The sequence below is a fragment of the Oryctolagus cuniculus genome, chromosome 21, assembly GCF_051225735.1.
Source record: "Oryctolagus cuniculus isolate XC-2025 breed Fujian yellow rabbit chromosome 21, ASM5122573v1, whole genome shotgun sequence".
NCBI classification, from domain to species: Eukaryota; Metazoa; Chordata; class Mammalia; order Lagomorpha; family Leporidae; genus Oryctolagus; species Oryctolagus cuniculus.
This window is the reverse complement of record NC_142887.1, coordinates 2,769,837-2,797,834: the sequence shown is the minus strand read 5'-3', so window position 1 is coordinate 2,797,834 and position 27,998 is coordinate 2,769,837. Positions and strand designations below refer to the sequence as shown.

The 27,998-nt window shown below is 40.5% G+C and overlaps 1 protein-coding gene across 2 annotated transcripts in view; it reads left to right on the top strand.

Annotated features, from left to right (window-relative positions):
- LOC103346775 (uncharacterized) overlaps nucleotides 1–27,779 on the top strand; it is a 36,813-nt gene extending 9,034 nt beyond the window's left edge. For both annotated transcript variants that reach the window (XM_070067691.2, XM_070067690.2), the window contains 3 exons: nucleotides 21,055–21,181; nucleotides 21,426–21,518; nucleotides 24,943–27,779. In XM_070067691.2, the coding sequence (XP_069923792.1) occupies nucleotides 21,058–21,181; nucleotides 21,426–21,518; nucleotides 24,943–26,759 (2,034 nt within the window). In that variant the 5' untranslated portion in view covers nucleotides 21,055–21,057 and the 3' untranslated portion in view covers nucleotides 26,760–27,779. The remainder of the gene's footprint in view (nucleotides 1–21,054; nucleotides 21,182–21,425; nucleotides 21,519–24,942) is intronic.
- The last annotated feature ends 219 nt before the right edge of the window (nucleotides 27,780–27,998 follow it).

Here is a 27,998-nt window from a genome sequence, read left to right as displayed (position 1 = left end):
AGACTTTTATCTCTGTCTCTTCCTCTCACTGTCTATAATTCGACCTCTCAAATAAATAAAATCTTAAGAAATAAGATGTAGAGAAGTACTGGAATTAAATGCAATAGTACACTCCTAAATATGCAGTTAGCATTAAATTTTTGTTGAGAAAGGGATGCGCTTGGCTTTATGTGTGTCTTGCTTAGAGCAGAATTTTTATGATTGAATTTGAGATAATGAAAAATCAGTTTCATAATTGAAACATTGACCATTTTTACTGCTGCAGCCTCCCCCTCACTCTGTATCCCTATGCAGATAGTCCACATGAAGGTACAGCAGAAAGAGAGGCCTGCATATCTAGAGTAATGCAAATATGCCCTTTGCTTAAACCAGGGGGATTGATCGACTGGAGTTCTTTGAGATTCAGTTTGCATTTTTCTGTAGAGTAAAATATAGTGATTTGGGTAAAGTATCTTGTCTTCTAGTAGATGATTCCAATTGGCTTTCTTATCCATCTACCTGGCATCACAGGTGATTCCCAAGACAGGTGTTGGGCTCTATGGAAAAACAAGTAGCCTTTTCAGAGTTGATGTATTTCTCCTGGAAAATTGGAGAAATATTTTGTAAGAAGCAGTTCGTGGAGGAAGTGTACTTCCCTAGAAACGAGACAGAAGTGATTCCCTTTCCTTGCCCCTCCCTGAGCTAGTTCCTGAGGCTTATTGATCAGGCCAAGAATGCTAATATTTATAGGCCAATTATGAATGATGCATGTTTGTCTTACACATGAGATGTCTACAGATCTGTTTCTCAAGGCCTTTAAGATAAAATAAGAAAACTTTGCAACAAAAGAGAAGGTTGGCATTGCCTGTTGCCTTGGTCTAGGATCTGTGCATTTATTACCCACTTAGTACTCTGACTCCTGTTGTGCGCATCTCCTGATGGTTCTTTTTTGGCCATTCCTGTGTCCAGATTCCTTAATGGGTGACAATCTTTGACAAGACTGCCAGTCTGATAACTCAGCCCAAATTGGAGTTGACTAGTTTGTGTAGCCACTTCAGGATTAAGGTGGTCCAAAACTGCCAGTGCCCAATGACTGGGCTGCCTTTATGCTCACTCAAGAGATAAGACTCTGGGCACAGGTCCCAAGTGGCTTTGCTTAGTCCTCTTCCCTAGATCTCCCTGGTGAGCAGGCTGATTCTCAGGTAGGCAGGGAACTTGTTGGCTCCAGATTTCTGTTTTGCACTCATCTGGAAAATATTTGAGTTTTCTCTTGGATCTCAAGAGTCCTGAGTAGGGAGTTTTATTTTGTATTGAGATGTGTCTTTATAAAGACAGGTGTCACTGAAGACTGTGTGTCCTCAGAATCAACTGAACTCACCCAGGCCTGCATGGAGTTCTGGGATCCTGGCTTCATGCTGAACATTGCCTGCTGTTGTGAGCATTTGGGTGTGTGCCAGAAAATGGAAGAAATCTCTCTCCCTCTCCATCTCCCTCTACCTTTCAAATAAAATGAAAAACAGATAAAAATTGAAAAAAGTGTGCTTTGCCTTGTGTCCTAAGGCAAAAGTAATTACTGTTGTTATAGGTAGAACTCATTTGTACACTTCACAAATACTCACAAATCTCAGGTTAAAGGCTTGGTGGTCACTACTGGCTGGGCTGCCTACTCAGCTCCCATTCTGTAATGCACCCCCTTCCATCATCTGCAGTTCACTTTGGGTGCTCATAAAACACCAAACTGCCTCCTGACTTTGCATCCCTATGTTCTTTATACATAGCTGGGCCACAATCTCATTTTCTTTAGCAGCATGCTAATTTTTATGAGTGCTTCATAGGCAAAGAATAATGGGGACATTGGTTTTTTCTGAGCTTTTGCCCTAAGTGGTTTATTTTATGAAGCTGATTCTGGGTACTGTATAGAACTTTGTTGGATCAGAAGTTGGGGTGCAGAGGTTGACATTAGAGAAATAGAGCTAGCACTGTCACTTCCACCCTGCAACCCATGCCTGCCTTTGGATTCTGCTTTCATAGAGTGTTGGAATGAGGTAGTAATGATGCAATAAAGGAATGAACTTTCAGTTGTTAAACATTTTTATTTTTATTAATACAAAGAGAACAGATTGCATAAGATGGTAATTCCAGAAGAACATAACCATACTTCTCTATTGCCCCCTCCTTTCTTCCTTTCTCTTTTTAAGGATTTAATAAGCTGGCTTTTTTCCCTAACCTAGTCTTTACCCCTTCACCTCCAGCCTTCCTGTCCATTTGTTCCTACTTTACAATCTAGTACTTTAAGCTTTTTCCCCCCTTCTTTCATGCATGTTTTTGCCTACTCCTACTCCAATTCCAAAGAAGGAAAAATGAATAAAAATCATGAGATATTGATTCAAAGACAGGAATCCTATCCAGAAATACAGAAAAAGTTACTTCCTTTTTCTTTTTTTTTTTTTTTTTTGACAGGCAGAGTGGACAGTGAGAGAGAGACAGAGAGAAAGGTCTTCCTTTGCCGTTGGTTCACCCTCCAATGGCCGCCGCGGCCAGCGTGCTGCGGCCGGCGCACCGCGCTGATCCGATGGCAGGAGCCAGGAGCCAGGTGCTTTTCCTGGTCTCCCATGGGGTGCAGGGCCCAAGCACTTGGGCCATCCTCCACTGCACTCCCTGGCCACAGCAGAGAGCTGGCCTGGAAGAGGGGCAACCGGGACAGAATCCGGCGCCCCGACCGGGACTAGAACCCGGTGTGCCGGTGCTGCTAGGCGGAGGATTAGCCTAGTGAGCCATGGCGCCGGCCCTCCTTTTTCTTTTTATTAACAATTTATTTATTGATTTACCTTTCTGGAAGAGGCAGCTGGAAGTTCTCCAAGGTCTGTCCTTAGAATGTGAGGAGAGCCAGAGATATTGGATAGACTCTTTACAGTCTGTTTTACTGTGAGAGATGTTGTTCCACTTGCCTGTGGCAGAAAAAAATGAGATTTCAATGATTTTTTTTTATGTATTACTAATTTTTATGAGTCTCTTCTTTATCAATGGATAGAGACCTGTCAAATTTACTATGAGCAAAAAATTTCACAGACACAACTGCTTCCAGAGGAGATGAATGACTCTCCATTCCCACGTGACCTTCCCCTGAGATCTCCAGGTGGCTTCTCTTGGTCTCCTGGAAGCAAAGAGAAGATTCCAACCATAGAAGAAGTTCACTATGACTGTGGTGTTGTTCCTTGGAAGTTCCTGCCAGAAAGTAATCATTTAAGAACACCAGGGGCATTTCATTAGTTTCACAGGACTCTCTTCTTCCTGGCTTCAGTGGAGGGGAAAAATAACCACAGTTGAAGCATGATTCTAGGCAAAGCACAATTATTTATCTGCATAAGAAAAATCCCTATGTTTTTCTGCACATTGTTAGTCTTACATGGGTTAGAAAAAAATGCCATTTAATTTCTTAGAACTCTCTAATGTTAAAAAGTGCAAGAATTAAAAATTGTATTATTTTATGCTCTTATAACGCTGCAGAAGCATTAACATTGTGCATTTCTGGGTGATTTGGAAACTCTAAATTCGAAATCAATTACGTTGACTGGCTTTGCAGAGTAGGAAGAAAATAATTGGTTTATTAATTATTTATAAAGAGAGACTATGAAAGAAGCTATTCATTGGTACCAATTGTCTAAGCTTTAGTGTTTATGAAACTATGATTTATTTATTTATTTGCTTATTTGTTTATTTATATTTGACAGAGTTATAGACAGTGAGATAGAGACAGAGAAAGGTCTTCCTTCCGTTGGTTCACTCCCCTAATGGCCACTATGGCTAGTGCTCTGCCGATCCAAAGCCCGGAGTCAAGTACTTCCTCCAGTTATCCTGTGTGGGTGCAGAGAACCAAGCACTTGCGCCACCCTCCACTGCCCTCCTGGGCCCAGGAAGAGGAGCAAATGGGACTAGTACCCAGCACCCCAACTGGGACTAGAACCTGGGTGCTGGTGCCACAAGTGAAGGATTAGCCAAGTGAGCCATGGCATCAGCCTATGATTTATTTTATTTTATGAGCTATGTCCACTTGAAGTTGTGAAAGAAAACATACAATGGTGGTTGTAATTCACTTTAACAGACTTTTTGAAGGATTTTGTTTATTTCTTTGAGAGGCAGAGTTACAGACAGTGAGAGGTAGAGACAGAGAGAAAGGTCTTCCATCCACTGGTTCACTCCCCAAATGGCCACAACAGCCAGAGCTGCTTGATCCAATGCCAGGAGCCAGATGCTTCTTCCTAGTTGCCCATGGGTGCAGGGGCCCAAGCACTTGGGCCACATTTTACTGCTTTCCCAGGCCATAGCAGAGAGCTGTAGTGAAAGAGGAGTAGCTGGGACTAGAACCAGTGCCTATATGGGATGCCAGTGCCACAGGTGGAAGATTAACCTACTGTGCCATGGCACCGGCCCCACAATTCTCTTGAAAACAGAAACATTTATTCCTGAGTCTTTTGATGAGCTAGGCCAATGAAGTCCTGACAGGGCACATATGTCTCTAGAATTAGAGGAGTGCTCATCATTCTCATACTGTGTTCTGTTGCTGTTCAGCCTGTGACAGTGACATGTAAATAAAAAACCAGATATTCAGCATGTGGTTACCCCACAAGGAGTCTTATCTGAATAATTTTGATAGCCAGGTGTGTTTTGTTGTTGTTTTTTTTTTTTTTTTTTTTTTTTTTGGACAGGCAGAGTGGGCAGTGAGTGAGAGACAGAGACAGAGAGAAAGGTCTTCCTTTTGCCATTGGTTCACCATCCAATGGCCGCCGCAGCTGGCATGCAGTGGCTAGCGCACCATGGTGATCCGATGGCAGGAGCCAGGTGCTTCTCCTGGTCTCCCATGGGGTGCAGGGCCCAAGCACTTGGGCCATCCTCCAGTACACTCCCAAGCCACAGCAGAGAGCTGGCCTGGAAGAGGGGCAACTGGGACAGAATCCGATGCCCCAACCGGGACTAGAACCCAGTGTGCCAGCGCCGCAAGGTGGAGGATTATCCTAGTGAGCCATGGTGCCAGCCACCAGGTGTTTTTAAGTTGCTAAATATTCTCCTAATTTGTATTTATTTAAAGACTACTAACTCAGTGTGACAATTTTTGTTATAATGATTTGATTGCCAATAAGGAATTTACAAATTCATACCTTGACTAGAAGTTTTACTTTGTAACAATCACAGACTAGCAGAAGTCACAAACCATTAACCCTCATTTTTCTAAAATAAGAGGTTGTAATTAATATGAATATTTAAAGAATATTTTTTTTAAGATTTTATTTATTTATTTGAGAGGTAGAATTACAGACAGAGGGAGAGTGAGAGACAGAGAGAAAAGTCTTCCTTCCATTGGTTCACTCCCCAGATGGCTGCAATGGCCAGAGATACATGGATCTAAAGCCAGGAGCCAGCTGCTTCTTCCTGGTCTCCCATGCAGGGGCCCAAGCACTTGGGCCATCTTCCACTGCTTTCCCAGGCCATAGCAGAGAACTGACTGGAAGAGGGGCAGCCAGGACTAGAACCGGTACTCATACTGGATGCTGGCACCACAGGCAGAGGATTAACCTCTGCACCACATCACCAGCCCCAAGTACATGAAGAATTTAGAACAGAAAATCTACCAACCTCATGGAGTTTATCTCCCTTTCAAAACTTTTAATAGCCTTTGGGATGGAGAATGCTAATTTAAGGTACTGTAATTAAGTTCACACAAACAAAAGATGTTTTAGGATGTTTTCCTTCATTATTTAAGTTAGATACTGTTAGGAAATTCTAGATTATTTTGGGGATAAATTGTCATTTCTTTTCACAAGTGTATTTGAGTAGAAACACAAGCTTTTATAATCAATTGTTTATGTTTAAAACATATGCTTATGTATGTTTTATATTAAAATAACAGCATTTTATGAAGTTTAGATACATCTTGTTCAATACAAGCCTATACTTTAAGTTTTATTTAAAAATAATCTTTGTATTCATTTTTTTAACACAGCAAACTCAGGTGACACAGTAAGTCCATAATTTCCCACAAAATTCATAAACTTAACAACTGAGTATCTTAAGTCTTATAAATCTTCTGAATCATTCATAGTTATGCACTCGATGGAACGTACTCCTCAGCAGCTGAGAAGAATCTTAACAAAAGCACCAACTCTTCAGGCATCTCTACAGACCTCTATTTTTCATTCTCTAAGACATGCAGTCAGACTGCTGATGCAGCAAATACCAATTCACCTTAAGCTGAATGGATAAGAAAAAGCATTTGGGAAACCAACATTCTTAATATTAAGTCTGAAAGCATTTCTACCTCTTTACTGAATGACTTTCCCTTCTGTCAATGTTAAACTCAGGTTAATCTAGCACTTTAGGACATTTGTATTTGTTTTATAAGCCTTAAGGAAAACAAAAAGATAATCTCTAATCTAGACAATCCTGGACTCTTTCATTAGATTTAGAATTTTACAGCAAAGTAATATGATCTGTCCAAATAGCATGCCTTTTAAAACTTCTCTTCATGTTTGTAAATTAATAAAGCTTATTTCCAATATATATTTTCTGTGTTTTCATTTGCTGAAGCAGGGTTCAAAGGGTGTTTTTAGGATCTTGCCAACATCAGCCCTATGTACCCATAAATTATTGGAGCCATTAAATGGACGATATAAAAACTGGTTGAGGCTACTAATGAATGCTTCAAAAGGAATCTGAATCTTTTCCAGGTGTCCTTTTAGGCCATTAAGGTGATTGATAACATCCCAAAACCCTGTAGTTTGGAACATACACCCTAGCGGTTTGGACCCTACATTTTAGCAAATATTTTAAAAAGCATCAACCCCAAAGCCATCTAACCACCTTTACTAGGTCTATTCCACCACTGGATTTACTAATCAATTTTAAGAGATGTTCTTTAAATTCCCGCAGAATGAGATGATTTGCTGAATGGTGCTATAATATGTAGAATGTCTCTGAAACTCTATATAAACCCCACAAAGTATATGGGATGGGTCCTCATCAGATGACCACTGTGATGATTGGAGGAGTGGACCCTAGATCAAGCTAGAACAATAAACCTCTTTGCTTTTGCATCATTGAAGTCTCTCATTGGGATAATTGAGTCCCATCCAAGTTCGGTCTAACAGAAAAGAGTTGGCCTTTGCCAAGCGCTAGTTCACTCCCCAAATGGCCACAATGGCCAGAGCTGTGCTGATCTGAAGCCAGGAGCCAGGAAATTCTTCCAGGTCTCCCACATGTGTGCAGGGGCCTAAGGACTTGGGCCATCTTTCTACTTCTTTCCCAGGCCAGAGCAGAGAGCTGAGTCAGAAGTGAGCAGCTGGGACTTGAACTGGAGCACATATGGTGTGTCAGCACTGTAGGCCAGGGCTTTAACCTGCTGCACCACAGTGCCAGCCCCCCAACTATTTATTAAGAGCTCCTAACTGACCTGTTAATTTTGATAAAAATTTATGACACTCAGGAGTTTTATTATGAATCTTCATTCTAGTTTGCATGGCATATAAATGACCCCCTTGGTGAAATACATAATCATCAAACAATGGCTGACAACAAACACCCTTAGATCAATTCTTGAGCAAGTATTCAGTAATAAGCCACCACAAGGCCCTACTTGTCATGCTCCTGAACCATCAGGTGATGCTGTATGTTCTTTTATTTTTTAAATTTTTTTATTTTATTTTTTTATTTTGACAGAGTTATAGACAGAGAGAGAGAGAGAAAGGTCTTCCTTCTGAATGTTGTTGGTATTTTGATTGAGATCATGTTGAATCTGTAAATTGCTTTTGAGGGGCTGGCACTGTGGAATAGTAGTTTGAGCCTCTGTCTGTGGCATTGGCATCTCATATGGATGCCAGTTTGGGTCCCAGCTGGTCCTCTGATCCAGCTCTCTGCTCATGGCCTGGGAAGGCAGAAGAAGATGGCCCAAGTGTTTGGGCTCCTGTATCCATATAGGAGATGAGGAGGAAGCTCCTAGCTCCTGGGTTCAGATCAGCCCAGCACCAGCCATTACAGCTATTTGGAGAATTAACCAACAGTTAGAAGGCATCGCTTTTTGTCTCTCCGTCTCTCTGTCTATAACTTTTTCTCAAATAAATAAATGATTGTAAAAGTAAAATTAAAACTAATTTCTATTGGTAGAATGGGAATTTTGATGATATTTGTTCTTCCAATTTATGAACATCAAAGATTTTTCCTTTTTTTGTGTTTTCTTTTTTTTCTTTAATGTTTTGTAATTTTTCTTATAAAGATCTTTCACACCCTTGACTAAATTTATTCCAAGGTAATAAAAAATTTTATGGTTATTGAGAATGGCACTGTTCTGATAAGTTATTTTTCAGCCATGGCATTTTTGTGTATATAATGGTTATTGATTTTTGTGTGTTGATTTCATATTTTACAACTTTGCCAAACTTTCTTGTGAGTTTCAATAATCTCTTGGTGGAGTCTTTTGGTTTCCCAATATTTAGGATCATGTCATCTGCAAACAAATTATTGGACTTTCTCCTTTCTAATTTGTTTTCCTTTGATTTCTTTTTCTTGCATTATTGCCATGGCTAAAACTGTCAGTAGTGTATTGAACAGCAGTAATGAGGGAGAGCAACTTTGGTTTCAGATCTTAGTGGAAATGCTTCCATGATTTCCATTCAATATGATGTTGGTTGAAGATTTGTCATATATTGCCTTGATTGTGATAAGGAATGTTCCTTCTATTCCCAACTTGCTTAAGGTTTTTATAATGAAAGGCTGTTTTTTATCAAATACTTTCTCTTCATCTATTGATCATCATGTGGTTTTTATTCTTTAGTTTGCCAGTGTCACATATCACATTTATTGATTTGCATATGTTGAACTATCCCTGCATACCATAGGTACATTCCACTTGGTCCAGGTAAATTATCTTTATGATCTGTTGTTGGATTTTATTAGCTAGTATTTTGTTGAGAATTTTGGGATCTGTGGTGGTTATCAGAGATATTGTTCTTTAATTCTCTTTATTGTATCATTTTTGGGTTTAGAAAATAAGGTGACACTGGCCAAACAGAAGGAGTTTGGGAATACTCTTCTCTTTCAATTGCTTTGAATAGCTTAAGAAGAATTGGAATTAGTCTTTTTTTTTTTTTTTTTTTTTTTTTTTGGACAGGTAGCCTGGACAGTGAGAGAGAGACAGACAGAAAGGTCTTCCTTTGCCATTGGTTCACCCTCCAATGGCCGCCACGGCTGGCATGCTGAAGCCAGCGCATCGTGCTGATCCAAAGCCAGGAGCCAGTTGCCTCTTCTGGTTTCCCATGGGGTGCAGGGCCCAAGCACATGGGCCATCCTCCACTACACTCCTGGGCCATAGAAGAGAGCTGGCCTGGAAGAGGGGCACCTGGGAAAGTATCCGGCGCCCCAACTGGGACTAGAACCTGGTGTGCCAGTGCCACAAGCTGGAGGATTAGCCTATTGAGCCACGGTGCTGCCCAATTAGTTCTATTTTTAAAAGTCTGGTAGAATTTAGCAGTGAAGCTTTCTGGTCTTGGGCTTTTCTTTGTAGGGTTTTTGTTACTGATTCAATATCTGTTTTGGTTTTTGGTTTGTTTAGGTTTTCTATATGTCTTCATGGCTCAATTTTTTTACCTAGCATGTGTCTTGATTTCTTCCAGGTTTTCTAATTTGTTGGTCATTGCATGTGATGCCCACATTCTATATTGCAGTGCTAATCTAAGTTTTCAGTGTTTCACTTCCAAACTAGTTTCCTGCTTAATATCTCTGAGAAGCATAGGGTAGTGGCTCAAATTCTTCAGTTCCTTTCACCTAAGTGCAAGATCTACTACTTATTAGGGGACCTGAGAGCCTGGTCCAGCCATAGCTGTTGCAGACATTTAGAGAGTGAACCAACATATGCAAGACCTCTCTTCCTCTCTCTCTTCACCCACTTTCTGTGTGTTTCTCTGCCCTTTCTAAAATCATTTTAAAAGTTATTTACTTCTTTATTTGAAAGTCACAGTTACAGAGAGAGAGAGAGAGACATAGAGAGATCTTCTATCATCTGTTTCACACTCCTGATTTCTCCAATGGCCGGTGAAGGGCCAGGTTGAAACCAGGAGCATCTTTTGAGTCACCCATGGGGGTGGCAGGAGCCCAAGTACTTGGGCCATCTTCCACTCTATCAGGCCATTAGCATGAAGCTAAATCAGAAGTGGAACAAGTGTGACTTGAACTGGTGCCTATATAGGATGCCAGTATAACAGATGGCAGCTTTGCATACTGCAGCACACCATCCTCCTCTCTGCCTTTCAAATAAACAAATCTTTAAAAAAGAAATGAAAATGTCCTTAAGATAGTAAAAGTCATCATGATTGAGCACTGAGGAATCTATTGAAATTATTACATTTTAAAAGATTTATTTATATATTTGAAAGGCAGTGTTAGAGTGAGAAAGGGAGAGACTGATTTTCCTTCTGGTTTGTTCTCCTCCAAAATGGCTGCAATGACTGGGGCTAGACCAGGCTGATCTTGTAAGATAGGAGCTTCTTCCAGACATCACATGGATTCAGGGGCCCAAGCATCTGGGCAGGCCTTTGCTGCTTTCCCAGACACATTAGCAGGGAGCTGGATAAATTTGGAGCATCAATATCTATGACATCTTCCCTGCAGTACAAGGATATAGAGCCCATCTGGCACAATTAACATCCTATATATGGGTGGGCCAAGTATAACAGCTTCCAACTCTCAAGGTTTGGACTAGATGGGTTCTGAGGAATTGTGTTATAACAGATATTAATCCATAACTCTTGGTTTAAGCTTTTGTTAGCAGATAATGCTGTGACTACTTTGGGTCTCTGGATTGTCACCAGTGAAGGCATCCAGATTAATAGTAATGAAATCAACAGTCAGTAGAATGGTGTCCAGCTGAACTTAAATGGTTTTTCTTTATTATTGTTAGAATAGTGACCTCCTGCTGTACCCTGGCATCTGGACATAGACAGCAGACATTGGAAGCCATCCCCTTTGCCAAATGGAGTATGCCAAGTTTGGGTCCATCATCTATTAAGGAGGCATTAGTAGCCATTCTCATGTTTTACTGTTCTATATCCATGGCCAAAGTCCTACTAGATAACAAGGTTTGGAGAATCACAGGCTCAAGGTGTGTAGGTGACTATTTTTCCAGTATAGCACAATTAATAGAAATCTAATTTAATTTTACTGGCACATAGCAAGGTTCCAAGAGAGGTTATTCCTTGCATCACAGCCCTTGAGAAGCAGTGGATATCACAAATGATCCAGAGAATTTAGAAGGCATATGATCTCCTTGAGTGAAGAAGTCACTGAGAGCACTAAGGATAGTGCCTACAGTATTCAATTTGACTTTTCATTGGAAGGGGGGCCATATAAGCTGGACTGATTTGTAGCATCCATGACAATTAATTTTTTAAATGAGGCATGCATTGCACCAAAACCCAGGAAGGACTAAAAGGTATTAGCATTGTATGTTCTTCACAAGTGTGTCAAATAGTCTCATGAAGGGAGGAAGTCATCAATGTGATATATTCTTGTGCTCCTGATAAAAGCTGGGTACAGTTAAATTCTTTGCAAAAATTATGTTTGATGGCCAAGTCAATGAGATGCTCATGTATACCCTAGAAAAAGTGTCTTTCCAAAGTGAAGGCAAACTAGACTGAGGAGCTGTTGGAAAAGCTTTGAGCAAAAACACATTTGCCACTTTTGTAATAGTTAAGACAGGTCATTTATCTACTAAGAAGCATCAGATATGTTAATATTAGATATAAAGTATGGTGGACATAATCGATGGCCTATAGCATTAAGATTTTAGTAATCTACCATGAGATGCCATTTACTTTTTTCCAGATTCAACAGGTAAAATTGGGCTGCCAAGTGGGAAACAGCTGGAATAATCACCTTTTTGTTTATTAAGTTTAATGTAATACATTTTAATGCATGAAGACATTGAGTTTCCTTTTATTATGTCATCTTAATTATTTTAGTTTGGGACCTGTGGAGTGTTATTTTCCCTAGTTAAGTTGTAGCTTAACATTTATATTTTAATAATTACTTGCTGTGTTAGGCCATCTCTCCCACCTGTGGGATTTTTTGAGTACATCTGACTATTGGAAATTTAGGTAATACTATAGTTAAAATGAGATGTACCAAATAAATAATTTTTTTCTTCTGATACATATTTTGGAACTTTTCTAAAATGATATTGAGCACCCTGTTTAAATTTAGGGGGATTCCCTGGGTAAGACTGTTATTTGAGCCACATTACTGATTACTTCTATGAAACTCTGTGAATAAGTGCATCTAGAACCTGGAAAAGTTGATGTCTTATGCTGAAGAGACATGAGAATCAATGTCTTTTTATCCTTTTTTAATTATATAATTTACAAGTAAGTTTTAGATGACTAAAAGGATGAAATTATGTACTTTTCAGAAATTTATACCTATATACAACTATAGTTGATATATTATACATTTTCTTTCTTTAGGTTTTTAAGACTTCTTAGGGCTGGCACTGTGGTGTGGGCAGAGGCCCACACACTTGGGCCATCTTTTGCTGCTATTTTCCCAGGTTCAATAGCAGGGAGCTGGATCAGGAGTGGAGAGACTGGGACACAAACTGGCACAAATATGGGATACCACTCCCATCTAGTAAAACTTGATCAGATAACACTGGTTGCTTCTATTAGTGATAAGTAGCTCAAGCTTGACCTCAAATTTAGTCCTTGTAGGATCCTGAATTAGTTTCAGTCTGTGATCCTCACTCTCTTTATATCTTAGGGACTATATTTTTCATTATTGATTTAGTAAAATCAAGTGTTAGAGCTCCTATTTCTAAGTGCTTGAAATTAGAAATGCTGGTCAGAAGGTGTATTTAGGGTTTGGTGCCATGGCTCACTTGGTTAATCCTCCACCTGTGGCACTGGTGTCCCATATGGGCACCAGGTTCTAGTCCTGGTTACTCCTCTTCCAGTCCAGCTCTGTGCTGTGGCCAGGGAAGGCAGTGGAGGATGGCCCAAGTGCGTGGGCCCCTGTACCCCCATGAGAGACCAGGAAGATGCACCAGGCTCCTGGCTTTGGATCAATGCAGTGCTGGTGACAGCGGCCATTTGGGGAGTGAACCAGCACAAGGAAGACCTTTCTGTCTCTCTTTTACTGTCTGTAACTCTACCTGTCAAATAAAAACAATGAATTGTAAAAGATCAATCAACAACAATTGAGTGTTGCGTGCTGCCTTCCCACTTTCTTCTCAGGAATCCCCACAGAATTTTCCAGCATAATTCTAAAATCAGCAACTCCTGCTGTCAGAAGTGTGTGGCTACCACTATGGGGAGCAATAATTTTTAGAAAGGACAAGGGAATTCACTATTTCATGATACTATTCTTGTTTGATGCCTACAACTTCATTTTCTGTTTACATTGTATGATGCTGGGAGCTAAGTAATAATTTTATTCTGGGTCTGAGGTGAAGTTATGTAAGATTGAAGGTGAAGTTATGTAAGATTGAAGTTCAAGACTGAGGTCCTTCAATTTGCAGAATGAAGTCACTGAAAGGCAATTACCAGATAAGTGCTGATACAGGCATTTGCATGGCACAATTCATGCACTATACATAGAAAAAATGACCAGTAGCTGTGGGCCAACAGTCAATGGCCCATGAGACCATCACTCAAATCCTCAAGAGTTTGTCTATAATTTCATGGCAATTCTCATTTAGACTAGAAGAGGAGTAAAAGCAGGAGCTCCATGACACCCTAATATTTGTCTCTTGCCTAATTTGTGTCAGAAACCACTACTTAACTGCAGTTTTTTTTTAAATATAGCTTTGTTAAAAATATACAGATAACTGGATATGATGGATAGATGAATTCAGGATGTTTTGGGTAAAGAATTTCTAGATAGTGCAGTTTTAAATATTCACAAAGACTTTACAAGGCATTCACCCTGTTTTCCAGCCATATTAATGCACCAAATTATTACTATTTTACTGTAAAATATGATCCATTGATGGTCCACAAATTATTTTAATAGGTAAGATCAAGCATCATTTTAAAATCTAGTCTGTTATATACTTAGTACCTGGGCTATGCTTCTGCCCACTGTATTCTTTTTCTCTTTAACTTTTATTTAATAAATATAAATTTCCGAAGTACAGCTTTTGGATTACAATGGCTTCCCCCCCCCCATAACTTCCCTCCCACCTGCAACCCTCCCATCTCCGGCTCCTTCTCCCATTCCATTCACATCTAGATTCATTTTCAATTATCTATATATACAGAAGATCAATTTAGCATATATTAAGTAAAGATTTCAACAGTTTGCACCCACACAGAAACACAAAGTGTAAAGTACTGTTTGAGTACTAGTTATAGCATTAATTCACATTGAACAACATATTAAGTACAGAAATCCTACATGGTGAGTAAGTGCACAGTGACTCCTGTTGTTGATTTAACTATTAACAGTCTTGTTTATGGCATCAGTAATCACCCTAGGCTCTTGTCATATGTTGCCAAGGCTGTGGAAGCCTTTTGAGTTCACCGACTCCAATCTTACTTAGACAAGGTCATAGTCAAAGTGGAAGTTCTCTCCTGCCTTCAGAGAAAGGTAGCTCCTTCTTTGAAGGCCTGTTCTATCCATTGAGATATCACTCACAGGGATCTTTTATTTAGGCTTTTATTTCTTATTTTTTTAATTTTTTTTTTCCAGTGTGTCTTGGCTTTCCATGCCTAAAATACTCTCATGGGCTCTTCAGCCAGATCCAAATGCCTTAAGGGCTGATTCTGAGGCTAGAGTGCTGTTTAGGACATCTGCCATTCTATGAGTCTGCTGTGTATCCCGCTTCCTATGTTGGATAGTTCTCTCCTTTTTAATTCTATCAGTTAATATTAGCAGATACTAGTCTTGCTTATGTGATCCCTTTGACTCTTAATCCTATCATTATGATCAATTGTGAACTGAAATTGATCACTTTGACTAGTGACATGGCATTGGTACATGCCACCTTGATGGGATTGAATTGGAATCCCCTGGCACGTTTTTAACTCTACCATTTGGGGCAAGTCTGATTGAGCATGTCCCAGATTGTACATCTCCTCCCTCTCTTATTCGCACTCTTATATTTAACAAGGACCACTTTTCAGTTAAACACCTAAGAATAATTGTGTGTTAATTAAAGAGTTCAACCAAAGTATTAAGTAGAACAAAAAAGTACTAAAAGGGATAAAGTATTAAGTTGTTCATCAATAGTTAGGAAAAGGGGTGATCAAGTCACTGTTTCTCAAAGTGTCCGTTTCACTTCAACAGGCTTCCATGTAGGTGCTTGGTTAGTTGTCACAGATCAGGGAGAATATATGATATTTGTCTCTTTGGGACTGGCTTAATTCACTCAGCATGATGTTTTCCAGATTCCTCCATTTTGTTGCAAATGACCAGATTTCATTGTTTTTGACTGCTGTGTAGTATTCTATAGAGTACATGTCCCATAATTTCTTTATCCAGTCTACTGTTGATGGGCATTTGGGTTGGTTCCAGGTCTTAACTATTGTGATTGAGCTGCAATAAACATTATGGTGCAGACATCTTTATTATTTGCCAATTTAATTTCCTTTGGGTAAATTCCAAGGAGTGGGATGGCTGGGTTGTATGGTAGGGTTATATTCAGGATTCTGAGGAATCTCCAGGCTGACTTCCATAGTGGCTTGACCAGTTTGCATTCCCACCAATAGTGGGTTAGTGTCCCTTTTTTCCCACATCCTCTCCAGCATCTGTTGTTGGTAGATTTCTGTATGTGAGCCATTCTAACCAGGGTGAGGTGAAACCTCTAAGGTCTAATTGATAGGCAAAGATTGTGTTTATAGGAGCTTTTTTCTAAGTTTTTTAAAAAAATTATTTGAAAGTATTGTATATAGAGGAGAGACCCAGAGAGATCTCCCTTCTGCTTGTTAACATCACAGATGGCTGCATTGAGCAGGGCCAGGAAAGAATGAGGTCAGGAACCAAGATCTTCACCTGGATCTCCCACATTGGTAGCATTTGCCCAAGTATTTGGATCATCTTCCATTGCTTTTCTCAGGCCATCAGCAGGAAGCTAGATCAAAAGCAAAAGAGCCAGAACATGAACCAGTGCTCATATGGGGTGCTTGTATTGCAGACGGCAGGTTTACTTGCTATGTGACAATGCTGGCCCTGTTTTATGGGAACTTCCAAATGAAATTTTGAAGTTGTATGCATTGTAGTTTGCATGTAATTCAACTTTCTGCCATACTTACTGATATATATCAGCATTTGATGTAGGACAAATCAGAAAACACAATGGCTTAACAAATAGCCAGTTGATTTGCAGTTCTGACTCTGTGTTTTGGGCTGTACTCAGCTGGGCAGTTCCTATGATCAGTCCAGGAGCAGAAATGAGAGTTTAGCCATTTGGGGAACTGATTGAGGGTTCACTTAAGTGTCTGGGGTTTGTGTTGAATCTTGGCTATGTATTATCTCTTTTTTTCTTTTTTTGACAGGCAGAGTTAGTGAGAGAGAGAGAGACAGAGAGAAATGCCTTCCTTCCATTGGTTCACCCCCCAAATGGCTGCTATGGCCAGTATGCTGTGCTGATCCAAAGCTAGGAGACAAGCACTTCCTCCTGGTCTCCCATGTGGGTGCAGAGCCCAAGAACTTGGGCCATCCTCCACTGCCTTCCCAGACCAAAGCCGAGAGCTGGACTGGAAAAGGAGCAACTGGGTCAGAACCAGCACCCCAACTGAGACTGTCACCTGGAATACCAGTGCCACGGGCGGAGGATTAACCTAGTGAGCCACGGCACCAGCCTACATACTATCTCTTCAACAGGCAGGCCCCAGGGTTTTTCAGAAGATAACTGTCAGAAAAAGAAAAGCTGGGAAGGCAAATACTTTACAAATTGTCTATTTCTGGGGCTGGTTCTGTGACATAGCAAGTAAAGACACCGCCTGCAGTGCCAGCATTTCATATGGGTGTCAGTTCATGACTTGGCTGCTCCACTTCTGATCCAGCTCTTTGCTACAGCCTGGAAAAACAGTAGAAGATGGCCCAAGTCCTTTGGCCCCTGCTCCCTTGTGGGAGACCTGAAAGAAGCTCCTGGTTCATATCTTTGGATCTACACAGCTCCAGCCATTGCAGCCATCTGGGGAGTGAACCTGCAGTTCGAAGACCTCTCTTTATTCCTCCTTCTCCCTCTCTCTCTTTCTCTGCCTCTCCTTCTCTCTTTGTGTAACTCTTTCATATAAATAAATATTTTAACAAATTGTCTATTTCTATCACATTTACTGGTATCTCATGGGGTAAATCAATTGAAATGGTGAAATTCATGGTCTTTTTCAAAAAGATTTATTTATTCATTTGAAAGAGTTACACACAGAGAGAGGGAGAGGCAGAGAGAGAGATAGAAAGCTTTTCCATCTGCTGGTTCACTTCCCAGTTGGCTGCAATGGCCAGAGTTGTGCCAATCCAAAGCCATGATCCAGGAGATTCTTCTGGGTCTTCCACATGGGTACAGGGGCCCAAGGACTTGGGCCATCTTCTACTGCTTTCCCAGGCCATAGCAGAAAGCTGGATCAGAAGTGGGGCAGCTGGGAATCAAACCAGTGCCTATATGGGATGCCAGTTTGCAGGTGGCAGTTTTACCCACTAGGCCACAGTGCCAGCCCCAATCCAGGGTTTTGTGAAGGGATGAATACAGGGAAAGGTGCTACTTGGAATCATTACTGGTAAAGTGCACTGCATTAAATATACATTATGTGTATTTGTTAACTTTCTTTAGTATAAACTTTAATAACAACATAATGTTTATCTCTGATAACCTTATTCATTTGAACACTCAACTTTTCTTTTTACTTTTACATTATTATTTTACAAAATTTGTAGATAATGCTTTTGTTAAACCAATGATAACTTCTGTTTAATCTGTGCCACTTAATATAGGTGGATGCATTTTCCTATATATTTCTATTTTTACAGGAGTATTCCTCCACAGTGAAGCTGATGTTTTCTTGGTTAATGTATTTATTATTCTTTATTCATTCTATTATATCCTTTTTTTCCCCACTGTTCAGTGCAGAAGGAAACCAGAGGTTTTTTTTTTTTTTTTTTTTTTTTTTTTTTTTTTTTTTTTTAAGATTTCATTTATTTATTGAAAGAGTTGCAGAGAGAGAAAGTCTTCTATCTGCTGGCTCACCCTCCAAATTACTGCAAAGGCTGGAGCTCAGCCGATCCAAAGCCAAGACCCAAGAGCTTCTGGGTCTCCCATGCAGGTGCAGTGGCCCAGGGACTTGGACCATGTTCCACTGCTTTCTCAGGACATAGCAGAAAGCTAGATTGTATGTTGAGGAGGCAGTACTCAAACCAGAACCCATATGGAATGCTGGCACTGAAGGCAGCAGCTTTACCCATTATGCCACAGCGTTGGCCTCTAGAGTTTTCTTTGAACTCCTGCCATTCACCTTCTCTCCCAGGTATGATTCTGGGTCCTCCACATGTTTCTAAGAGGAAAGAAAATTAATATATCACCTGTAAGTGTTTTTTTTTTTAATTATTCCCCAGCTTGTCAGTACTCATTTTAGGTGTTTAATGCTAGTTTATTTATTTATTTTTTTAGATTTTTTTTATTTATTTGAAAGTCAGAGTTACAGAGAGGCAGAGGGGGAGAGAGAGTCTTCCATCTGCTGGTGCACGCCCCAGTTTGCCACAATGGCCGGAGTTGCACTGGTCCAAAGCTAGAATTGAAGAGCTTCTGGGTCTCCCACATGGGTTCAGGGGCCCAAGGACTTAGGCCATCTCCTACTGAATTCCCAGGCCATAGCAGAGAGCTGGATTGGAAGTGAAGCCACTGGGACTTGAACTGGCACCAATATGGGATGCCAGCACTGAAGGCAGTGGCTTTACCTGCTAGCCACAGTGCCAGTCCCAGTATACTAGTTAATTAAAATGGAAAATATGGGGCTGGCTCTGTGGCTCAGTGGGTTAATGCCCTGGTCTAAAGCATCGACTTCCCATATAGGCACCGGTTTGAGACCCGGCTGCTCCACTTCTGCTCCAGCCCTCTACTATGGCCTGGGAAAGCAGTGGAAGATGGCCCAGGTCCTTGCACCCCTGAACCCATGTGGGAGACCCAGAAGAAGCTCCTGGTTCCTGGCTTCAGATTGGTGCAGTTCCAGCCATTGCAGCCAACTGGGGACTGAACCAGCAGATGGAAGACCTCTCTCTCTCTCTGCCTCTCCTCTCTCTGTGTATCTCTGACTTTCAAATAAATAAATAAATCTTTACAAAATTTTAAAATAGAAAAATAAATATAAAATTTGTTATCACAGGATATACAGAAATGAATTATGAATTTGGCATGATTATGAAACATTACTGTCATCTATAATAATGCAGTTTGGTCTCTTGTCTTTCTGTTGCTATAGCAAAATATATATTTGCTACATGAATTGAGTTGAAACTAAGCACAATATGCTACATTTTTGGGGTCATGTCTGAAACATTCTACACATAGATGATGTACTGAACAGTGTTTTAGTGCTACCTATGAAGTAAGCACTTAGCATTCTGCAAGAGGAAGAGTTACCTAGTGCTGGAACACAAATCAGTTAAGTTTGTTTTCAAATTGTTAGAGTAATGGAGTTCTTAATACCTTTGAGAAGTTGAATTGGATTCTGGAATAGGATAAGGAATGTGTGGAGAAAAGAATCTACTGGAGGCTCATTTATTTTTTTAAGATTATTTATTTGAAAGGTGGACTTGGAGAGATTGGGAGAGACAGGGAGACAAAAGGATATATCTTCTATCTAGTGTTCATTCCCCAAATGCCCACAATGGCTGGGAGTGGGCCAGGCCAAAGCCAGGAGCCTGGGACTCCATGGGTCTCCCACATTGGTGGAAGGGTCCAAATACTCAGGCCATTTTCACTGCTCTTTCAATCAGGTTAGCAGGGAACTAGATTGGAATTGGAGCAGCAAGGACTCAAGTCCTCTGTTTACATGGGATGCCAGCATTGATGGTGGAGGCTTAGCCTGCTGGATCACAATTCTGGTGACTATTGCAGGTTCTGAAACAAATCTCTAAGCATTTTTCTCAGTGAGTCACAAATGCAGATTGTACTGCAGACATTCCCAGGTTCTCTTTTTGGGCAAATAATTCCATTGCTTTCATTTAATTATGTATAATGTCATTTCAAAGGTTTATCATTTGAATGTTTTGGGCAAGTATTTCCATTGCTTTCACTTTAATTAGGTATAATGTTATTTCAATTGTTTATCACTAGAATAATCATAGACAAGGGCAAAAGCTAATTTGTATTCTTTGTCTTACCTGTATTTTCTATCTTACTTAAAAATATTTATTAGCTTGATAGAGAAAAAAGTTGATGGACTGAGAGATAGAGAGCTTTGACACATTAATTCACTTCCTAGATAACCATACCAAACAGGTGGGGCAGGACTGAAGCCAGGATTGAGGAATGGAATCTAGGCCTCCTTCATTGGTGACATCGCCATTGCTTCCCCAGGTTTGCATTATCTGGGAGCTAGAAACTAGAGCTGGCATTGGAAATCACAGACACTCTGAGGTGGCATCATAAACAACACTAAGCTAAATGTCTGCCCTGTCTTTTAATATATTTTTTCTCTGACATATTGGAAATGATATGCATGGTGTTTTCCTGGAAATTGTTTTCTGTTCATTCCCATCGTAGTTTCACTGATGGTTTCTTGCCTTTTTTCTCAATGCTTCTACATACTTCTCCTTAACATTGCCCAGTCAAGAGTCAGTATTGCCCCTCTTCTAGCCTGCTGTGCAATTCCCCTTGACAGATGTGGCCTTTGTGATTTGAACCTCCTGGTTCCCTCCAGCTTGGGCATGTCTCACAGCCTGTAGATCATGGGTTTGACTCTGTTGAATGCTCCGTGTGGCTTTCTAGACACTCAAGTCTAATGTGAAACCATATCCTTCCTTTTTTCCTTCATATCCATACACAACTGTCAGTGTTTATTTTGTGACAGAGTTAACATGTTGACTGGAAGTGTATTATTATAGGTGATGACAGCATTTGAAGACCTGGCTGTGTACTTTACGTGGGAAGAATGGCAGAAAATGAACAATGCTCAGAAAATCCTGTACAGAGATGTGATGCTGGAGACCTACAGCAGCCTGTTCTCCTTGGGTGAGTGACACCCATCACACGCCCAGTGATAACATTTTCTTGCTATTTGACAAATAAGGGAACACTTTATAATGTTTAATATTGGGCAGGATTAGAATTTGAGTCCATGAATAATCTGAATATCTACCATCTAACAAAAGATTCAAATTGGAACATTTGTTGCATAGCTCCTGAACCAAGCTGTAGTCCTTTGAATAACCCAAGATAGTGATTTTACAAAGTCTTACTTTGTTTCCATTAATAGGGCACTGCATTACCAAACCTGACTTGATCTTCAAGTTGGAACGAGGAGAAGAGCCATGGATGGTGGATGAATGCTTGAATCAGAGCCTTTCAGGTCAGTCTGCACATAAGAGACAGGGAGGCCAAGGCAGAAAGTGTGCAGATGTTGACTGGTGTTCTTTCCATGAATTTTTCTCAAGCCTTACTCCTGATGACAGCTGCTTTTGTGCATCAGACACAGGCATTTGGAGATACCAATATCTTTCTAACTTTTGTTCTTAGTGAAGATGTTCTTTGATTAAAAAAAAAAAAATCCAGTCATTTTCTGATGTTACTAAGGCTTTTATCTAGGTTTGATACATTCCCCCAATTCTAACTTGTCCTTCTCTACACTTTCATACCTTTCCCTTCATGCACTTATTAGTTCCTTCAGTGCTTGTTAATTAGGCAACATACAGAAACTTATTTTTTTAAGATTAATTTTTCTGTTTTTTTTTTTTTTTTTTTAACAGGCAGAGTGGACAGTGAGAGAAAGAGACAGAGAGAAAGGTCTTACTTTTGCCATTGGTTCACCCTCCAATGGCCACCATGGCCGGTGTGCTGTGGCTGGCACACCACGCTGATCCAAAGCCAGGAGCCAGGTGCTTCTCCTGGTCTCCCATGTGGGTGCAGGGCCCAAGGACCTGAGCCATCCTCCACTGCACTCCTGGGCCACAGCAGAGAGCTGGCCTGGAAGAGGGGCAACTGGGACAAAATCCAGCACCCCGACCAGGACTAGAACCTGGTGTGCCAGTGCCGCAGGCAGAGGATTAGCCTATTGAGCCGCCACGGCAGCCTGTTTCTGTTTTTTTTTTAAAGATTTATTTATTTATTTGAAAGTCAGAGAGAGAGAAGAAGGAGAGGCAGAGAGAGAAAGAGAGGTCTTCCATCCACTGGTTCACTTCCCAATTGGCTGTCGTGGCTGGAGCTGTACTGATCTGAAGCTAGGAGCCAGGAGCTTCTTCCAGGTCTCCCATATGAGTACAGGGGTCCAAGGACTTGGGCCATCTTCTACTGCTTTCCCAGGCCATAGCAGAATGCTGGATCAGAAGTGGAGCAGCTAGGACTTAAACTGGTGCCCATAAGTGATGTTGGCACTGCAGGTGGTGGCTTTACCTGCTATGCCACAATGCCAGCCCCCAGAAACTTATTTCTAACTCATTGCTCAGATTGCGTTCCCACTCATGATTTTGCCCAGGCATAGAACTTGCTCAGGACTGAATCAATAAATGTGAACTCTCTCTTTCTTAGTCTCTTTCTTTTTTTTCCTCTGTGCCTCTCAAATAAATAAGAAAATTATAGTCTGTTGGAAACATTTGAGGAGTGAGCCTATAGTTGGCAAACCTCTGTTTCAGTCTGTCTTTATCTTTCATTCTGTCTCTCTTACTCTCAAGTAAGTAAATAAGTAAATGCTAAAAGATGGTCATGTGGCCGGCGCTGTGGCACAGTGAATTAACACCATAGCCTGAAGCACCAGCATCCCATATGGGCACCAGTTTGAGACCCAGTTGCTCCACTTCTGATCTAGCTCTTGGCTATGGCCTGGGAAAGCAGTAGAGGATGGTCCAAGTCCTTGGTCCCCTGTACCTGAGGGAGACCCAGGAGCAGCTCCTGGCTTCAGATCAGCACAGTTCTGGCCATTGTGGCCAATTGGGGAGTGAACCATTGGTTGGAAGACCTTACTCTCTTTGCCTCTCCTCTCTCTTATAACTCTGACTTTCAAATAAATAAATCTTAAAAAAAAAAAGATGGTCATGAGTAAGCCTCTGTGCTGTGACATCAGAAATTATGAAGCTAGGAATGACACTGTGGTGCAGTGTGTTAAAGCTCCAGCCTGCAACATTAGCATTGCATATTGGTGCCATTTCAAGTCCCAGCTGGTCCTCTTCTAATCCAGCTCTCTGCTAATGCACCTGAGAAAAGAGCAGAGGTTGGCCCAAATCCTTGGCCCCCTGTACCCATGTGGGAGACAAGAAAGACACTCCTGGCTCCTAACTTCATTTTGCCCAGCATTGGTTGTTGTTCCCATATGGGGAGTGAACCAGCAGATGGAAGACTTCTCTCTGTCTCTCTCTCTATAATTCTAGCCTTCAAATAAATAAAGTAAATCTTTGAAAAAAGAAATCCTAAACTAAGGATGAACTTACATTAAACATGAAAATAAGTGATCCTAGACTCACCAAGAAAGTAATGAGATTTTGAGACCCAAGGTCAAGTAGCCTCATGGGGTTATGTTGAGTGGCTCAGATTTCTTTTAGGGTGGAGTTTGAAGTATGATTTCTCTCTTATTTTCAGTATCATTGAAAATAAGCAAATAAAAAGACAAGAAAAGCATAGGAAATGAAGCTTTCAGTGAAAATAGGAGGCAACTGATCAAATGCCTCCAGAAATTCAAATTATCACACAGGAATGTTTCTAGAAAGACTTTAGAGGAGGTAACCAGCACTGATGATTTCAGAATGAGTTAGAAACCACTTTTCAAAGAAGATGAACACATCCCAGTTTGCAGAAACAAATTCTTCAAACTGATTGGGAGTGTTTAACTAAAGTGGTATATTGGGAATTTTCTGTACCTGTTGTACTTCTGAGAAGCTGAAGGTGTTGGGTGTCCTTAGGAATTTGGGGAAGCTGTCATAGAGTAGAGACAAAGTCATTTTTCATTTGAAAAATCCCACAAATGATGTTTACCTAGGAAGACTGAGCATGAAACACTCATAGATTTAAATCCTACTCCTTAAATGTTGTCCTGCTTAAAGTACAGGCACATTTCACTCTTCTCCACTTGCAAGTAAATGATCAGTAAAACTTTTTCATGTTTATGGTTGAGATATCAGAGAAGCAAAAAGCACACAATTTTTATAAAAATAAACTGGGAAAAAAGGACAGGGAAAAAAATGGTTGCTAGGTAGTGGGTGAATATTTTTATTAAATATTTGCCCATTCTTTAAAATATTTTATAGTTATTTCATCTTTGTGAAAGGCAGAGTGATAGTGAGAGAGAGAAAGAGAGAGAAAGAGGTCCTCTATTAGCTCACTTCCCAGATGCCTGCAACACTTAGGTCTAACTAGTCTGAAGCCAAAACTCTAGAATCCCTCTAGTCTTCCCTGGTTTCTCACAGGTTCCCAGGCACATGAACCATTATCTGCTTCCTTCCAGTTTACATAGGCAGAGAGCTGTACTGAAAGCAGAGTAGCCAGGGCTCAAACTGACACTGTTTTGAGATGCAGGTATCCCACACATCATAGCACAAATGTCATTCTACCATCCTTGACAAATTCCCATAGTAAAAAGGATCATGTTTGAACACTGGGAAACGTCATGGTATATTAATGTATTAAGGAGAAAAACCATATAATGGTCACAAATAATTACCTCATACTGATTTTGTGAACATCTTATGCCACTTGGATAACAAGTAACTTCATTCCCTTTACATGAGTATGGCAGGAGAAACAGTTACATGTGATTCAGTGACATGATTGCTTTTTTCTCATTTCAGTGGTCATGAAAAGGGATGACCTGATTAGGATCAACCAGGAAAGTCAGGACAAAAATCTGAATCAGGATTTTATGAAAAATAACAAGACATCAGCTCTCAAGAGAATTGAATTAAGGAAAACACTTAGTTTAAATTCAAGCCATGTTCCAACACTGATTATTAAAAAGGGAATCTATTCAGGATTGAAGCCTGAGGAATGCAATAAATGTCACACTGTGTATCCCCCCAGTGGGCCTGATCAACTACAGGCTGGAGAGAAATTTGATAACACTAAGATACCTGGAAAATCTCTCCAGTTCTGTGAGCCTCTTAGCCAGCTTGACAATATTCACATCATGAAGCAGCCATTTGGACCCACTGGACAAGCAAAAGTCTTCACAAGAAAGATGTTCTGTAAATCTGAGAGGGTTCATATGGCAGAAAACTGTAATAAATCAACTGTCACTTTTGGAAAAGCAACGCAAATAGAAAAAGCTATCCATGAAAATTCTAGCCTCAATATGCATCAACAAACTCACACAAGAAAGAAATTTTATAAGTACATTATGTATGTTGAACCTGTCATTCACCAGTCACATCTTGCAATAAACCAGAAACTAAATACAAGGGAAAAACTTTACACATGTAAACCTTGTGGAAAATCACTCAGTTTTAATTCACCTTCTGAATGTAATGACTGTGGAAAAGCCTTTAGACAAAATTCAGTCCTCAGGAAACATCAGCAAATTCACACAGGGGAGAAACCTCATGAATGTAGTGACTGTAGAAAAGCCTTTACACAGAAGTCATACCTCATAAACCATCAGCAAATTCACACAAGAGAGAAACTTTATAAATGCCTTCAATGCGGAAAAGGCTTTCTGTGGAAGTCAGACCTCATAGTACACCAGAGAATTCACACAGGAGAGAAACCTCATAAATGTAATGAATGTGGAAAAGCCTTTGGACGCAAGTCATCCCTCCTCATACACCAGCGAATTCACACAGGGGAGAAACCTCATAAATGTAATGACTGTGGAAAAGCCTTTGGACACAAGTCATCCCTCCTCATACACCAGCGAATTCACACAGGGGAGAAACCTCATAAATGTAATGACTGTGGAAAAGCCTTTGGACACAAGTCAAACCTCATCATACACCAGCGAATTCACACAGGGGAGAAACCTCATAAATGTAATGACTGTGGAAAAGCCTTTGGACACAAGTCATCCCTCCTCATACACCAGCGAATTCACACAGGGGAGAAACCTCATAAATGTAATGACTGTGGAAAAGCCTTTGGAAGCAAGTCATCCCTCCTCATACACCAGCGAATTCACACAGAGGAGAAACCTCATGAATGTAATGACTGTGGAAAAGCCTTTGGACGAAAGTCAAACCTCATCATACACCAGCAAATTCACACAGGGGAGAAACCTCATAAATGTAATGACTGTGGAAAAGCCTTTGGACGAAAGCCAGACCTCATAATACATCAGCAAATTCACTCGGGGGAGAAACCTTATAAATGTAATGACTGTGGAAAAGCCTTTGAACGAAAGCCAGACCTCATCATACATCAGCAAATTCACTCGGGGGAGAAACCTCATGAATGTAATGACTGTGGAAAAGCCTTTGGACGAAAGCCAGACCTCCTCATACACCAGCGAATTCACACAGGGGAGAAACCTCATAAATGTAATGACTGTGCAAAAGCCTTTGGACACAAGTCAGGCCTAAGGAAACATCAGCGAATTCACACAGGGGAGAAACCTCATGAATGTAATGACTGTGGAAAAGCCTTTGGACGAAAGTCAAACCTCATCATACACCAGTGAATTCACACAGGGGAGAAAGCTCATAAATGTAATGACTGTGGAAAAGCCTTTTTGTATAAGTTATACTCATATCAAAACAGTTCACACAGGGCAGAAACCTTATGAATCTAGTAAGTGTGGAAAAGCCTTTATAAATCATATGTTATAAATCATAGCTCATATCACACCACAGAATTCACACCAGGGAGAGACTTCATGAATGCAATGACTGTAGAAAAGCCCTTGGCAATAAGTCACATCTCAGAATGCATCAGAAAATGCACAGGAAGAGAAACCTTTTGGACATAATGACTTGGAAAGCTTTTCCCCATAATTCAGCCCTCATTGCACATCATCTAATTCATATGGGAGAAAACACTTCGGATATAATGCATATGGAAAAGCCTTTATCCATAAGTAACACCTCATAAAACATCAGAATTCACATGGGGGAGAAACCTTATGAATGGAATGAATGTTGGAAAACTCTGCCAAAATCACACAATATAACATCAGAGAATTTATTACATGGTGGAAATCTTGTAATAAATGTGGGAAAGCCTTTTGTCAGAAGGAATACCTCATAACATGTAGATCAAACAAGGGAGAGAACTTAAGAATATAATGAATGTGAAGGACTTTTTGCAAAATCAACATAACCATGTGACAGAGCCTTTTGCTGGAAATTACATCCCATACAATAGGCACTCCCATAAGGAAGAAAGGTTGGGACCAGCGCTGTGGCACAGTAGGTTAAAGCCCTGGCCTGAAATGCTGGCATACCATGTGGGCACTGGTTCTAGTCCCAGTTGCTCCTCTTCTGATCCAGCTCTCTGCTATGGCCTGGGAAAGCAGTAGAAGATGGCCCTGCACCCACGTGGGAGACCCAGAAGAAACTCCTGACTCCTGGTTTTGGATCGCTGCAACTCCAGCCATTGCATCCATCTGGGGAGTGAACTAGCAGTTGGAAGACCTCTTTCTGCTTCTCTGTCTCTCTCTAACTCTGTCTTTCAAATAAATAACATAAATTTTTAAAGAAAATGAAGAAGTTCAGAAATATTATTAGTGTGACAAAAAGCCATTTGTCAGAAATGGCATTATACATCAGAAAATTCACACAAGTGATTTCTTAGGAGTGTAATGAATGTGGAAGTATATTTTCATAGAATTCAGGCTTGCATAAATATGCAACTCAAAAAAGGTGATATCCTTCAAGTGCAATAGACCTCAAAAAACCATAGCCAGAAATTAAACATCAGG